At 35.5% G+C, this 16860-nt stretch overlaps 1 protein-coding gene across 1 annotated transcript in view; it reads right to left on the bottom strand.

The window, feature by feature from the left end:
* The window catches only part of LOC123529892 (cortactin-binding protein 2-like), a 70125-nt gene that overhangs the window by 35412 nt on the left and 17853 nt on the right, over positions 1-16860 (bottom strand). Inside the window, exons 3-5 of the mRNA XM_045310465.2 lie at positions 9174-9413; positions 8496-8603; positions 2380-3504 (exon numbers count right to left, since the gene is read on the bottom strand). Coding sequence (XP_045166400.2) covers positions 2380-3504; positions 8496-8603; positions 9174-9413 — 1473 coding nt within the window. The remainder of the gene's footprint in view (positions 1-2379; positions 3505-8495; positions 8604-9173; positions 9414-16860) is intronic.

Here is a 16860-nt window from a genome sequence, read left to right as displayed (position 1 = left end):
ATTGTTTAGACCTACTGGCGACTCTAGATTTTTGACGCACGTGACCGTTTCAAACTGACTATATATCATCAAGTTGACATTCAGACAAAACTCTTCATAGTCATGATACCATGTAAAAATAAGGCCTTTAGAGAGAGTCACCAGTTTTTCTTTTTTATATTTTTGAACTACTTATCATTGCATAAGGTGTTTTTGCTTGCTATCTGCCAGTTTCGAACTAGCCTCGACCTAGAAATATCCATCAAGGTGCAAGTTCAGACCAATTTTCAAACTGAGATCATTGATGATTAGTAATGCCTCTGATGAGAAAAAGATCACAAAGGGCACTTATTGTCTAACATTTTTAGACTTACTGACCTGTTTTTGATTAAGCAACGTTGACCAGTATTCAACATGACCAATACATCAGGTCAGACTTACTCGTAGATTTTCTTAAGATCTTGTGATAAAAATATGCCTCTAAAGTCACAAGGTTTTTTATAAATTTTAGACCTACAGTAACCTAAGATTTTTGAATGGACTTAGACCGGTTCGAACTTGACCTATAATATCATCAAGATTAACATAAATTAACAAAACATTTATAAAGATCACAATAAAATGTGACTCTTAGAGTGGTCACAACAAAAAGTTTTACGACGACGTGAGCAACACGCAATCGACGATTCACGAGACGACTGAGTGATCAAAAGCTCACCTTGTCAATTATGTGCAGTGACCTAAAAATAAAACATGTAAAATAGTCTCATTCATATACAGACCTTTTTTAAAAATGTCAACCTTTGGTTTTGATTACTTTGGATAATTTCATCATAAAGCGAATGTAAAAATAGAAAGTAAAAAGCTATGTGCAAATTAAAAAGTACTCTCAAAAGAAAAGCAATTAAAAATGCAAATTCTGCTCTTCAATGTTAAAGGCTTAAGCATCTCAGTGACAAATATAAAATGCAGCTTTATGTCAATGTTATCATATAAAATGTGTAACCTGTTATAACAAAGCAACACTTCCAAGCTTCTGTGTCATATGATTATAAATAATACTTAAAGGTCAGATAGATGCAAGTTCAAGGTCACTTACAAAAGTTTTTATTTGTAAGATCCAAGTTCAATGGATGCTAGGTCACCATCAATGATTGTAGTATCAAGGTCATTGTATGTTTTTGTTTGTTTGTTTTGGGTTTAACGCCATTTTTCAACAGTATTTCAGTCATGTAACGGCGGGCAGTTAACCTAACCAGTGTTCCTGGAGGTCATTGTATGTTCAAGGTCAATAAATAAGTTCAAGGTCACTTACAAAAATATGTATTGTAAGTTCCAAGTTCAACGGATGCTAGGTCACCATCAATAAATGTAGATACAAAGTCATTGTATGTTCAAGGTCAATAAATATATAAGTTCAAGGTCACTTACAAAATATGTATTGTAAATTCAATGAATGTTAGGTCATCATAAATGAATGTAATGCCAAGGTCATTATATGTTCAAGGTCAAAGGATGCCAGTTCAAGACAGCCAGATGAATGTATGGGTCATGGTATTTGCATCTGGGTCAAGGTCACAACATAAAAGGTCAATGTCCTTGGATGAAAAGTCAAGGTGAAAGTGTGCAGCCTAAACCAACATTTAGTGCTTTATTGAGATACGAGTGCTGTATTACTATACAAGTTTAGTTATGATGTCTAAAAGCAACTAGAATATATCTTATAGTTGGGATATTGGTCTGACAACAAAGAATATCATTATGGTTGTTGAAAATATCTGTGAACTGATGTCACTATTTAAATCAAGCAAACAGACCTATCATTTGTGGGCTTACATTTAATCAAGATGCACACAGACATCTTACAGTAAAGCAACAGACACTTGCATTAACAGACTGTGAGATATGAACAGGCTTCATCCGTAGCTTTGTTATGATCCTTATACGTAGCAACAGCGTCATCTTTATAATTCACTAAGAATATCAAATTATATTCTGCATATTTTAAAACTTTAAATGACACAGTACAATTAGTCTCTATATGAAAATTTCATCAAATATTGATGAAATATTAAAATTACTATTTAGTCAACATTTCATACATGTGACTAACAAAGATAGAAAGCGAAATTAACTCCCCTTATCTGAAGGATAGTATTGCAAATTCTTGAATCTGTGTAAGAACGCTTTCATTAATATTGTTGCATCTATAACTACCTAAAACATGAAAGTATTTTTTTTTGTTAACTTAATTACATAAGTTTGAATAATTCTAACCTATCAACTAATAACTAGCATTACAAATAAACAAGTGATTGATAATGAACACCAAATACAATGTAATAGATGGGAAGAACTTGAATGAACAATTATCTCCCTTCATTTAGCATTAACACAAACCTGCGCAGGTTTACGAAGCGTTGACGGCGATCCTTCACGCTTTGGTGTTCGACTGCCAGGTGAGGCTGTAACAGTCGAGGTATGAACAACACTAACTGGTATATGAACAGGTTTTGAACCAGGCGCTCTTCCATCTTTTGAAATTAAGGTAGCAGTTTTATGGGACATTACAGGTTTGGTTGCGGTAGTGGTTGTAGGTAACACAGGTTTATTTGGCGGTATTGGAGGCGGAGTCCCACGCCCTACACTTGTTCCTCTTCTTGGAGACAACTGGCCTGAACCAGTTACGAGACTACCCGTCTGAACGGTAATCCTCCCCCCACTGCTTACAACATTCGGTCCGCCAACATTCAACTTCTGGCTTCCGTGAGAATCTAATAATAGTTTACTTTCTGCAACAGCTCCTACTGGAGCAACACGCTGTTCTATATTATCAGTGTAATGGATATGTCCCCTGTCTAAAGACATTGCAGGGGGACTTGCATACCTAATATTATCACGTTTACGAACACTTAATTCAGATGAACTAGTTCTCGGTGAAAGACCGGCTTCTCTCTCTACAATACCGGTCCCGCCTTTCCCAGAGACAGTCATAACAGGCTGGTTTGAGGCCGGCCAGGTTCTCTCACTAGATAACCTAGTTTGTGGAGAAGAAACAGTTGATTTTATTTCAACACTATGCACCAATTCTTTCGGCTGATACTTTCCAGGTAGCTGTTTTTGTAAATTTTCCAACTGCCATGTCAATGAATCAATCTGACTTGAAAGATCTTTGTTGCGATTCTCTTCTCGATGTAACTTATTTTTTAATTGTTCTCGTTCTAAATCAAACTCGCTCAACTGACGTTCCATTGTTGCCTCCATTTTTAACGACTTTTTACTTTCCTGCACAAGGCCTTCCGCCATGTTCATTGATTTACTCCTCTCCTCCTGTAGAATTCTCTCCGCCTGCTCCGCACGGAATTTTTCCTGCATTAATTTCTCCACAAGTTTTTTACGTTCTTTAATAAGCATGAGTGCAACCTGTTTATGTTTTGCCGAGCTGGCTCTTTCATCTTCTAAACTCGCCAACGTCTTCTTCATGTCTTTTTCCATTTTCTTCTGATTAGCTTTTTCAAAGTCAATCTACAAAAAGGAATTAAGACATTACTTCATTTGACAAATACTTCCTATTCTAACAAGGAGATGCGTTCAATAAACGCTTGATGCCCCCGGTGGCATCCTTGTCGATACAAAGCAACCCAAGTCCAAAACGAGGTCAAGGTCAAACTGAGGTCAGGTGATGTTTGAAGATGAGGAATGGTCATAGGTAACATCTGTATTAGTATCAATTCATTCTTGTAAGCAGTATGGATGCTAGACGAAACAGTCCCATTTTGGTTAACCAAGAGATGGCCCATATAAAGCAACCTATAAAGTCCAAAATGAGGTCAGGTGATGTCTGAAGATGAGGAATGGTCACAGGTTACATCTGCATTAGTATCAAGTCATTCTAGTAAGGGGTATTGATGCTAGAGGAAACGGTCCCATTTGGTTAACCTCGGACTGACGGACAGGACAATCACTATATGCCTCCCACATCAGCAGATGCCAGGGGCATAAAAAATGCAAAAGCCCTAAAAAGCCGTACATCCTCCAAATCAGTCTCTGTATGGGTCAACTGGCAAAGCATTGATAAAACAAACCCGTAAGTAGAATTATCAATTTGATTACAAGATTTGAGTGACAGGACAATTTTCAACAGAATTTCAATTATTTGAACAGAGTTTCTGTAGTGTGTACAAAAAAAAAAGAGTTCTTTTTTGTAAGTAATTGCCAACTTCCTCACATGGTTCAGAGATGGATGTCAACTGACACACTGCCCTCAGTCAAACTGTTATTGAGAACACTAAACATCTTGTTTCAATATACTCAAATCACAGTCATAGTATATTGATGACTTTTCAACCAAATTTCAAACTGAATAAGATCTTCCCACAGGTACTCAGTCATTTAATTTCATGGGCATGAAATTTCGTGGTTTTGGTCAAAAATGGCAATTTCGTTGGGATATGAATTCGTGGATTTGAACGTTTGAACATAAAATGAATGAGAATTTTACTTGTTTGTTGGAATTAAATTTCGTGGATTGACTCAACCACAAAATCCACGAAAATTAGTCCTCCTCGAATATTGATGATTTCACAGGTAATCTGATAATTCTTCAAATAAGATTGTTTAAAGGGCCACAACTCTGTTGAAATTCATTGAACTGAACACATCAATGCACTAACTCATGAACAGCCAAAATAATTCATTCAATCAATATGTTCAGTAAGAAGTTCTACGAATGCCCAATAAAAAAGCTTTTCTGAAGAAATCTCAACAAGATACCCAATAATAAAACCTTTCAAGGCATGGCCTTCAGATCATTCAACAACAATTTTTTTTATTTTTTTTAGATATCAGGAAATTAATGCTTTATTTCTTTAGAAAGCTTTGAAACTTAATCATGGACATACTATATGTTATGGTAACACATGAGAATTAGTTGTTTTTACTACCTTTTACGAGGAAAATCAGAAAGCGCTTGTAACCCTTTACTCAAGGTAAACTGCCTCGATTATAAATATCTATACAGTTGAATATCGTTACCTCGATATCGGTTAGCTCGATACTCCGGTTAGCACGATGTGTTTTAGTCGGTCCCGAAATTTCCCTATATATTTTAATGTAATTATCTATCATTACCTCGATATGATTAGCTCGATATTTTGTTTAGCTCGATGAGATTTTTCAGTCCCGTCAAAATTTACCTTTACTGTTTTTACACCTGGTTTCGTCGATATCACAGCTTGTCAAAAATGTTATTTGTAAGGTGTGAAAATCAACTTACTGTTGTCCGGCGATGTATTAATCATTGGGTAAAAATTGCAAAATACACAAATTTAATATGTATCAGAAATCATGTGTAAAACCAAAATACCAAACTCTCATCCTGAGGCATGTGTATCAATGTATACAGCCTTGCAAAATTTAACAGTACCCGCATTACAGATCTGTATCAATAATAGGTTAATAATAAAGCATCTCTATGTACTACGGTGGCCTACAAACAGAGAAGGAAAACAAGAGCTGTCACTAATGGTGACAAATGCCCCCGCAGCACCTTGACCTTTGACCTGGTGACCCCAAAGTCAGTAGGGGTGGTGTACTCAATAAGTACTATCAGCATGTGAAGTTTGAAGGTCCTGAATGAAGTGGTTTGCATGTAAAGTGCCTTCATGCAAAAAGTTAACGTTGGCCCCTGTGACCTTGACCTTTGACCTGGTGACCCCAAAGTTAGTAGGAGTGGTGTACTCCATAAGTACTATCAGCATGTGAAGTTTGAAGGTCCTGGGTGCAGTGGTTCGCGAGTAAAGTGCCTTCATGCAAAAAGTTAACGTTGGCCCCTGTGACCTTGACTTTTGACCTGGTGACCCCAAAGTCAGTAGGGGTGGTGTACTCAATAAGTACTATCAGCATGTGAAGTTTGAAGGTCCTGAGTGCAGTGGTTCGCGAGTATAGTGCCTTCATGCAAAAAGTTAATGTTGGCCTCTGTGACCTTGACCTTTGATCTGGCGACCCCCCAAAGTCAGTAGGGGTGGTGTACTCAATAAGTACTATCAGCATGTGAAGCATGTGAAGTTTGAAGGTCCTGGGTGCAGTGGTTCCCGAGTAAAGTGCCTTCATGCAAAAAGTTAACATTGGCCCCTATGACCTTGACCTTTGACCTGGTGACCCCAAAGTCAGTAGGGTTGGTGTACCCAATAAGTACTATCAGCATGTGAAGTTTGAAGGTCCTGGGTGAAGTGGTTCGCGAGTAAAGTGCCTTCATGCAAAAAGTTAACGTTGGCCCCTGTGACCTTGACCTTTGACCTGGTGACCGCAAAGTCAGTATGGGTGGTATATTCAATAAGTACTATCAGCATGTGAAGTTTGAAGGTCCTGGGTGCAGTGGTTCGCGAGTAAAGTGCCTTCATGCAAAAAGTTAACCTTGTGACTAACATACGAACGAACGGACAGTTGAAAACTAATATGCCTCCCTTCGGGGGAATAAAAATACACAAGGATTTAAAGCAAAAAAAAAAAAAAAAAAAAAACTGTTATTACTAAATAGTTTCATAACAGTAAGTCAGCTTTGGTTGGCAATCTGACTGAAGTACATATCCTATTACGCTATGCATAGGATCTGACAATGAGCTATTGATAGTCTCGTTCTGACGACCCTTCCGCTAGCCAATCAAAACTTACAACATTCTGCAAGCTTTAAAAAGCCTTGGTTTTTGATATCTACAATTTTTATGTCGAAAGATGTCAGATAGCCGGTAAGCTCAGTCGGTAGGGCACTTGCTCTGTAAGCGAGAGGTCCCGGGTTCGAGCCCTGGATTGATTGCAAATTTTTCTTACTCTTTGACATTGGAACAAGTTGTCTGATTGGTTCAAATAAAAATAGATTTACGAAAATAAAAATAGCAATATTGGAAATCCAAAATATACAGAAGACGAATGTGAATGGGTCGTTCTCAGATCTTTGTTTCTAGAAGATCAAGTACTTTAGTCAGATTGCTTTGGTTGGGGAACAGGATGTGAGAAGTATTTTGAATGACAATATATCGAGTTGTTTGTTCAATGTATTATTTGTAGTAAATAAGAATGTTGACAAGAATTTGCAAATTCTGGCAGTCGTGTCAATGAAATCTTAAGTGAATGAACAAGTAAGTAAACAGCACTGCTCAAAAACTATGTACAACACATATGAATAGTTCACAAATACATGTAGTGGTCAAGTATTCTTTGTTTTGTTTATTTCTTTGTATTACAGCTTTATCAGTATTGAAAGCATAACATATTAGTAAGTGCATGGATATCCAATTAAAGTAAAAATCATGGGGACGATGTTTTAGAATATCCAGTTCAGTTTAGAAAACACCCAGTTCAAACCAAATTGATGGGATACGTAACACTCAATTCACTCTGAAAGCTTATCCCTTGTTCTGGTTGTAATGTATACTTTATCGAGAAATTAAAGAACTATATCAGAAGCCTTAATTCCATCACTAATTATTAGATACATCACCTAGTCAATGTAATTTTTTTCCATTGTCCCATAGACTAACAAATAAGAACTTGTTCATGATGTCCAACGTTAACTGGTTTGACTTTATCACAAATACTATCTGAGCAGGAAAATGGATGGATGGATGAATGGGTGGCTGGATGGATGTATCTGTCATCAATGTCTTTTAATTATAGAATGTCTTTACACAGTGGTAAAAAGCTCCAGCATCATGTTTATTGATCACATGGGGAAGTAACCATACTTGCTGATTACTAAATTTCCTTTTATTCTCTCATTCCAGTTCTATCAATCACGGTGAATTTCTATCTGAATCTACTGTGAAATTATCATCATTCCTGGGGGACTAACTTCTCTGATATCAGTGTTGCTTAGTCAATATAGATATGCTACCTTTGAATTTTCAAATCCTATATATTTAAGAATTTATGTCCTGATGAAATTTTAGCCATTTTTTTTCCCCAAGCTACATAATTTCACGCCTACAAAATTTAATTTCTTTTCAGTATTTAATTTATTATTTTATTGACTGATAAATCATGGCAATTAATTTAACTATTGCTATGAAACTAATGTTGGACAGTAACAGTACAGGTAAATTATGGTAACTGAGGAGAATACAGGTCAAAGAAGCTTATCCAGGAATATCCCTCCAAGTTCTTTTCTGACTCTGTCAGGCTTTAACCCTATGGCCTTACCCTGCTAAATTTCTAAAATGAACTTGTCCATCTTTCAATTAGGACAGTACCTTTAACTGTTAAAAAAAGGTGCTTACCTAAACAATACTGACCAAATGGCAAACAGTGCAGATCTTGATCAGACTGCATGGATAACAAAACATCAGCACACTTCAACCTTTTTTTTTTAACAAATATTGATCATTTAAGCAAGAAAGCAAGTGACATATTAAGCTAAAAAAGTTTTTGGTTTAGTCAAATCAAGACTTTTAAATGGTATAATATAATGACCTCTTATGAAGATTCATTTAAATGAAGCATACATGTACACAATGACTAACCTCTTTCGTTAATCTCTCCCTCTCCTTTTCCAGCATGTAGGTAACATCGTCGCCCTGAGCTGTGTCTTGAGCATGTTTACGTTTCTCATCTTCTAATTCACTATGAACCTGGTAACAACAGCAACAACATATAAATGTCTGTGTTAATGAACATCAGTTTCAGTTAAAAATAGTTAATACTTTTTTTCAGAGTAGAAAAACAAAACAGCAACAATTATAGGAAGAAATAGCTGAAACATGTTTCTTGTTTCATACATTAGAACAAATGTGGCACAGATAAGCTCCAATGTCATGACACTTAATTCTCAATTCCGACCATTTATTCCTGTGTGGAATTTGAACTTACAAGAAAAATAGTACTAATCTCTAGATGGTTACCTAATGACGCAGAAATAAAACTAAATTATTTTTTTTGTTGGGGGTGGGAGGGAGAATACCAAATGTCCTTCCAAAACATATTTCTAAACAGAAAACGATGCCCTCGAAAGGAGGGCTAAGAAGCTTGTGATACAAGATTTTTTCTTGTTTACAGTTTGACATGTCACACATTTACACTGACATTCTGCCATACAATGTATTTTGAATACAACCTTTAAACCCCTACATGACCTCCAATTTCTGTATTTTATATACATGTATGATGTCAATATTCATACCAATCAGTGATATATCCCTCACCTTATGGTATCTTTTCTCCCCTATAATCATTTGTTCCCTCATCTTCATCTGTGCCTTCCTCTGTGTCGCAATCAGGTTCTCAAGCTGTGCCAACTGATTATCGTACATCGACTTGATCGCCGACTCATCAAAAGTGTTGTCTTTCATATTATCAGAATCCCGTTGCATCGCGGAGAATGGATCCCCGAGTCCAAATCTCCCATACTTGGCTTGATATAACAGCTGTTTAGCCTTTTCTGCCTGAAATATGCAACAAAGATCTGGTTACTTTACATATTACATGTTTACCAGCAAAGGAACAGTCACACACAGCACTAGGAACCCAACAATTTTTTTCCAAATTATGGGAATGTTGGCATGGCTGTTAAGGAGAAACTTGCACCATAATGGTTAAAACGGGAAATCTGCTGTTATATAAAAAAAAATTCATAACTATTTTACACTTGAAAATCAAATGGCCTAAAAGCAAACTGTGTTGTGTTTTACATGGTACAGATTATATAATCACGCTGATTTACTACAAGTTTTGGTTGAAATATGTGAAAACAAATATTAAATTTTAGTAGATGGGAATGCGGCAAAATTTTTTGCCCCAAAAAAGTGCCCACAAAAAACAACTCCAAAATCATTCCTCACTATCATGAGAAAGTTCACTTTGCCTGCCTGCTGTTTATGTCAGAATTTTTTTGTAGTAAAGTGTGTCACTTTTTTGGAGGGGTTGGCAGGGAGAGGGTAATTGGACTTGAAACACTGACTGAAAACAAGTAGCTGCGTTCAATGAATGCTTGATGCCCCCGGAGGCATCCTTGTCGATACAAAGCAACCTAAGTCCAAAACGAGGTCAAGGTCAGACCGAGGTCAGGTGATGTCTGAAGATGAGGAATGGTCACAGGTTACATCTGCATTAGTATCAAGTCATTCTAGTTAGGGGTATTAATGCTGGACGAAACGGTCCCATTTGGTTAACCTCGTACGGACGGACGAACGGGCAGACAGGACAATCACTATATGCCTCCCGCATCAGTATATGCCGGGGGCATAAATATGATTACATCACAACTGTTCAGGTCAAAATGTTCTATATTAAATGAAAATTTTCTGAAGTTTTCACGCACTTAGCTTGATAACTACAAAGATCTACAGTCACCTGTATAAAGCAGTAACTTCCCTTAAGCAGCCAATTAGCTAATCTTTTTGTTTTAATGTCAACTTGTCCTAAGAAGTTACCTGCCTTAAGCAGACAGACTGTGTTGCTCCCTTGGCTGGCTGTTCAATACAGGTTTGACAGTGTATCAGTTAAACAAGAGCTGCCCGTAAGAAAGCCAATGAAGTTTCATTAGTTTTTGAAATAGTAACCTGCATGATTACATAATTTGACCAAAATACATGTCAGCCGTATGGGACTAAACCCGGTGAGGTTGGTAAAAAGAAAAAATAATTTTCAAAGCTATATGCCTTTAAATGATAGCTATATGTACTTGCATGCAGAACTTTAACCAAAGTGTGACGCAGATGCCAACGCCACAGTGAGTAGAACAGCTCTATTCTTCGAACAATTGAGCTAAAAAGATTATTTAGTAACACAATGCACAGTTAGGTTCATGAGCAGCTGTGTTCTATATTAATGCACAGGAATGGGTTATAAAATACACTACAGCAAAATTAATATCATATTGTTACAGTGCAGAAGTTCTCCAAAATTAATGAGCTACCTAAGCACTGATTCCGCCTACTATCTTCCAATCTTGATTTTTTTTTCTGGAAAAACACTGAAGTATACAAAGGTTACCAGACTAAGTCCAATGCAGAAATAGTTTATCCTGTAGATAATCTGAACAGAAGTTTATAATGCTACCATAAATCACAGCTGATTTATTCTCATCAACAATTTACCTTAACATTAGTTCAGCTAATCACTGTATGGTAATGTTTTCTGTCAGGTAAACTTGCAACACCCTACTAATTGTCTATACCATACCACTTGAGAAGTTCAAGGTCAAAATAATTGATGCAAGTTGCAATGCTCATCTGAGCACAGTTAATGTCTGTGTCATTATAATTTATAACTAAGATATAAACAACCACCTAATAATAGTTTGGCTATCTATTACATATCTAGTCTTGAAAACATAAAAGTTTGTGGGTTATTTTATTAAACGGGCCTGAGATTTCATGTTGACATACTCAACAAAACTGCAGTTCAACCTAACTTTTTCGGACCAAGTTTATTCCCCTTTTGCATATAATGATATATCCCTTCTTCCCACTGCCCCATTTAAGCCTTAAGGTGAACAAAATAGCTTAATCAGCTGTTCCTTAAGTATTTGATAAATGGTTGAACTTTAGCATCTGTTGCCAAATTCGAGCCCAACTGGGTTCATGACCTTGACTTCTCATATGACACCAGTACTGGTTTTTTCCAGGAAGCCGACTCGAGACTAGTTACAATAAGCTTGAAGCTTCCATCAGAATCCAGCTAAAACAAGTTAGTATAAACTAAACTAAATACACTAATCATAAGGTGGAAGAGACAGCTGAAAATCATTAACCAAAACCAAAATGTATGAAAAGAAAAATGCTGAATTGCATACATGTATGAAACCTACACTGAATAATGCAAAACAAGACATAATCAATTTTCCAACATAATGACATCTCCTATCATTTCAATTAATTAACCACCACATCTCCAATTATCTTTATGATTCTGACAATGCAGATGAATATTACAAAATGTGTAACAAATGACTGGTATTCAAACAATTTTATTACATGTATATAGTATGACTTAGTACAAGTGTAATATTTCAAATTAACATTTCTCTAATCAAGTTTTGGACTTGCAGTGATGGTATTATTGACATCCCACACTGAGGGAGGGTGTAAGAGTGTATACACCAATGTAAGTATTAAGGTTGTTGGGGGGGGGGGGGGGGTAATCATGATAAAAGATGATGCAGATGGGAATTCTTGTAAATTACAGGAACTCGGGGCTCCATCAAACAAAAACTGTCTGTTGACAGCGCACTCGACTATTCGAAGAATTGATGGAAGTATGGTGTCAAAATATTACCAGAGATTTTCAGACAAAAGAAGAACAAGAGGGTAATGATGACCCTAGATCACTCATCTGAGTAATATAGCCAACATGTCATTAATAGCTCATAGAAAAACATTCTAACCAATTCTAATGAGTTTCAAACGTACAATGTGGTCTCTAGAGTGTTAACAATGATTCCGACCTAGTGACCTAGTTTTTGACCCCACATGACCCAATTTTGAACTTGGCCTAGACATCATTAAGATAAACATTCTGACCAATTTTCATGAAGATAGGGTCATAAATCGAGGGCTGACCGGGAAACTATTGTATCTGACATTTTGACCAAAAATGGTTTTATTGCATTTTCTTAAGCCTTTTATTGTCATACATCTACTGCAAAAATATTATAAAAACTTTCCAATAATTTCTAGTTCTTTTTTAATAATGTGAAAATATTGTATCTGCAACCATCAACTTCTTAAAAGTTCTTTGACCGGGAAACTATTGTATCTGCCTCCTAAGCACATACAATAGTTTCCCGGTAACTTTTCCTGTTACAGTCTCAATTTGAAAAAACATTATTTGCGACATTATGGTCTGTAATTTAAACACCAAACAAGGAGAAAACTTGTTACTGTTGTTCAGGTTTTATGTGAATATTAAAGAACTAAAATAAATAATAGTTTACATTAACATTTTCACATAATGTGATACAGATACAATAGTTTCACGGTAACTGCAAACACACTGGTTATGAAATAAAATGTTGTATGTGCAAACTTGTATGGTGGTGTCAGGTCTTGATTTACTTAGAACAAGTGAATCCTTCATGCAAACAGTGAAGTCCCTAATCATACGTCACATTCTGTTGCGTCTGAGGTTGGTCTTCAGCGTTTGCCAAAGTCCTCATTCGCAGATTGCTAGGCATGAATTGTTTAAACAAAACCTGTCCAGAAATGTTTGTGAGGTGACCCTCTACCAAGATGCTTCTACCAAGACATTTCAAGCTGTTCTTAAAATCACTTCTTTTAAATACACTTATGTAGGAAAAGATTTGAAAATATTATCTAGTCTAAAACCAAGAAGCCAAGAGCTTTAATATAAATTTGGTAAATTGGTATCACTGAGGTGAGCGTTTCACGACTCAGAAAGAACTCGGCTTGTAAGCTTCAAAGCCAATTTTCAAAAAAAAATTAATGCTGAATACTATCACATAATTGAGCCATGTCATGCAAAAAAGTGTCTTCATGACTGAGTAAATTTCTGTCAAGACTTACTGTAGATCCAGGCTTTTCTGTGCTTTTAGTTTGTTGAAATAGGATCAGAAAATTGCTTCTTGAAAAAGTTTAATAGGTCTTTTGTTACTTAGCAAACAGTGTGGGCCCTGATCAGACTGATCTGGGCCCACAGTGTTTGCAAAGTCCTGAAGATTACCAAAGGCAGTTGTTAGTGTGATGGACTTAATTTTGTACATACTTTTATGAAAATATAGAAGAAGGAGTTAGCCATGTGTCATTCTGTTATGTGACATAATGGCTTATCTTGTTGCTTTTTCTTGTCCTTTACTTTTGAAAATGGCAGCATGACCAAATTAGGTCAATGATGCATTACCTTAGTTTCCTTTGTGACTCCTCTCGGGTTATGCTGTTCTGTCACATGGGAGGGTTGTATGCTTCGGAGAGGGTAAGGACATGACAAAATGCCTAAGTTTTTATTCATTTATCGCACATGCGTGTGGTCATGTGCTTGCTTTCTGGCTTTTCATTTTGTTGTCTGTCATTTTTGAAATTTTAGCCTCAAATATTGATAAAGGTGATTAAGTTATTGTAATAAACTAAAGTTCTGTTAAAAACATCTTGTCGATTTTGTCCTTTTTTATTTGTACTATTACGATTTAAATTTTTGAGTGTATATGAATACCTTTGTCCAAAAAAGAAAAAGAGACAGTGTCATGTAGAAATCTCTGTTTTCAGCAATTTTTTAAAATGATTCTTGATAATATTCTGTCTTTACCAAAGTTTCACTATACTACTGTAGCTGGAACACAGGTGATACAGAGAACAAAATCACATATTAAATTGTTCACATAAAGGTAAATTAGGCCTTAATTTTTTTTTGTTTTAGGTAGCATGCACAAAATAAATTAGGGTAGGTAGGTTGGAAAATGTTTTTTGTTTGTTTAAAATTATTGAGACTTTTCAGAAATTATTTTTATGTCAAGAAATGAATACAAATAAGGAGGTTATGTCTTTAGAGCAGCAATAAGTTCCTTTCTAACATCAATGACAATGTTTAAAGCATAAAAAGTGCAGTTCTGCATTTTTTTTATGAAAAATTTGAAAAAAAAATTCGCTAAGGCCATAAAAACATTAAAATTTTAGGGTCGGACCAACCATTTTGGGTAGGTCGGAATACTGTAAACAAACAATGGAAACAAACAATTTTTTTATGCCTTACACAGTCACTTCAAAAGCAACAGAACTCTGTAACCATGCCACTGCACATCAATATTGGCTATAAGTTAAAACACAAAAGTGCTGTACCATTACTGAAATAATGACAGTGGAATTCACGGACTGTCCTGAAAAATTAAATTCTTGTTGAATATTTGGGAGGGGTGAAAACGGTCCAAATTAAACCAACATAGCTGTGCATCTGCGCAGTCTGGTCAGGATCCATACTGTTTACTTTCAAACCCTATTGCAATTAGAGAAACTTACAACAGTTAGCAAGCAGTAAAGATCCTGACCAGACTGCACAGATGCACAGGCTGGTCTGAATCCACACACACTGGTCATAAATGCTCAGTATGTTGGTTTTCTCATGCTGCAGCTCATTTCCCCCTTGTATAGCTTCATTCTAGCATAAATTAATTTCTTGATTTCTTGTATGAAATTTATATCCGGATGTAATGAAATGTGTACAGTCAAGTATTAATGCATACGCTTGCAAAAAAAAATAATAAAAAAATAATAATAATAATTTAAGGTAATGATAAACATATTTTTATTTTATTTGACCATTATTACTGGCTTAAGGTATTGTTAGTTTAATTCATTTACCAATTTATCAATGGAAATACAAAAATATAAATACAGATAAGCGATAATTCAATGAAATAATAATAAAAAATGAAAAAATAACTCCAGTGCAGATACAATAGTTTCCTGGTCATCAGAAAGAAAATACTGTATCTAACACTATTTTCATTGTATATTTGTAATTTATGTTATTTATAAGTAAAACAATAATTCTATGCTTAAAGCAATATGAATTTTATAAATAATATTTAATGAATAATGCAGATACAATAGTTTCATGGTAATTTTTTAAATTCAATAACGTCATTTTGAACGTGAAACTACTGTATCTGACACTTTTTGCTAAATCTTCAAAATAAATTATTTGAGTACATTTTAAAAGCCAACATATTATTTCTTATTTCAGTTAATAATGATTTACTAAGAATGGTAATACTAAGCTGTGTTTTTTAAGAAAATATTCATTTTTTTCTTTCTCCTGTAAAATTTACAAAAATGCAGATATAATAGTTTCCCGGTCAGCCCTCGAAATGTGGCCTCTAGAGTGTTTAACAAACTTGGCCAATTTTGATCAAGCTTCACATGGATGTTCCTTGAATAGTCCCTTAAAATTCAGATTTGCACAAAAAATTGAATTCCAGGGATATAAATTAGCAGGGGCCAAGTAGCCCATGGCCCCTAGATTTTGGGCTGGGCCCCTAAATTATTGGAGAAAATGCCCATATACCTAATGTTAAACATTCATTTTTGACAGTCTGGGCCCCTAAATAAAAATAGCTAGTTTATATCCCTGGAATTCCATGCAAAACTCTAGTTTATTATTTTTGCAAGAAGACTAGGATTCCAACCTTGGTTTAAATCTGAAGAAGGGATTATGTCTTGACCCAGGGGTTTTTTTTCGGCCATTTTTATAGCCGTTATTCGGCTATATTCCCAATGCCAAAAAGTATGTATTTTTCCCCAAAATGAGTGCAAAAATTCCCAATCTACATTCTGAAAAAAATTTCATCAAAATTGCTCAAAAACTGTCCAAATTATGGACAATTTTGTAATGACAGTATGTTGAAGAGGTTCTACAATGTGAAACAAGTGTATGAGAAAGCACTTTAACACATCCTTACAATATCCTATGGAACTAAATATTTCCCAATTTGGAACCTTTAAGCGCAAAAATTCCCAATTTTATGGGTATAGGCTATGTTCCCAAATTAGCTAGAAAAAACCCTGTGACCACTAGACCATCCTGGTGCAATATGTTGAATGTAATAAGAAAATGCCACCAAGAATTGCATAAACTGGTGTCAGATATGTTTTCAATGTACATATATTACCTAAGTGTGACCACATATGTATGTAACCACTTGTGTCTGAGAAAAAGAAACAAGAGGGCCATGATGGCCCTATATCGCTCACCTGAGTACCACTGCTCTTAATGATAAGATCAAGTTTTGACATTGATCACATAAGCATACACATTAAATATCATCAGGATAAATATTTTCTTGTAACAGTCTCTTTTGACCTATGGGTCACATACTAGTCAGGGCCAATATCCACACCAAGTTTGAGGGTCCTAGGCTCAAATGCAGCATTTTTGTACTAG

The sequence above is a fragment of the Mercenaria mercenaria genome, chromosome 13, assembly GCF_021730395.1.
Source record: "Mercenaria mercenaria strain notata chromosome 13, MADL_Memer_1, whole genome shotgun sequence".
NCBI classification, from domain to species: Eukaryota; Metazoa; Mollusca; class Bivalvia; order Venerida; family Veneridae; genus Mercenaria; species Mercenaria mercenaria.
Note: the sequence above shows the minus strand (reverse complement) of the source record. Positions and strands in the feature narration are given on the sequence as shown.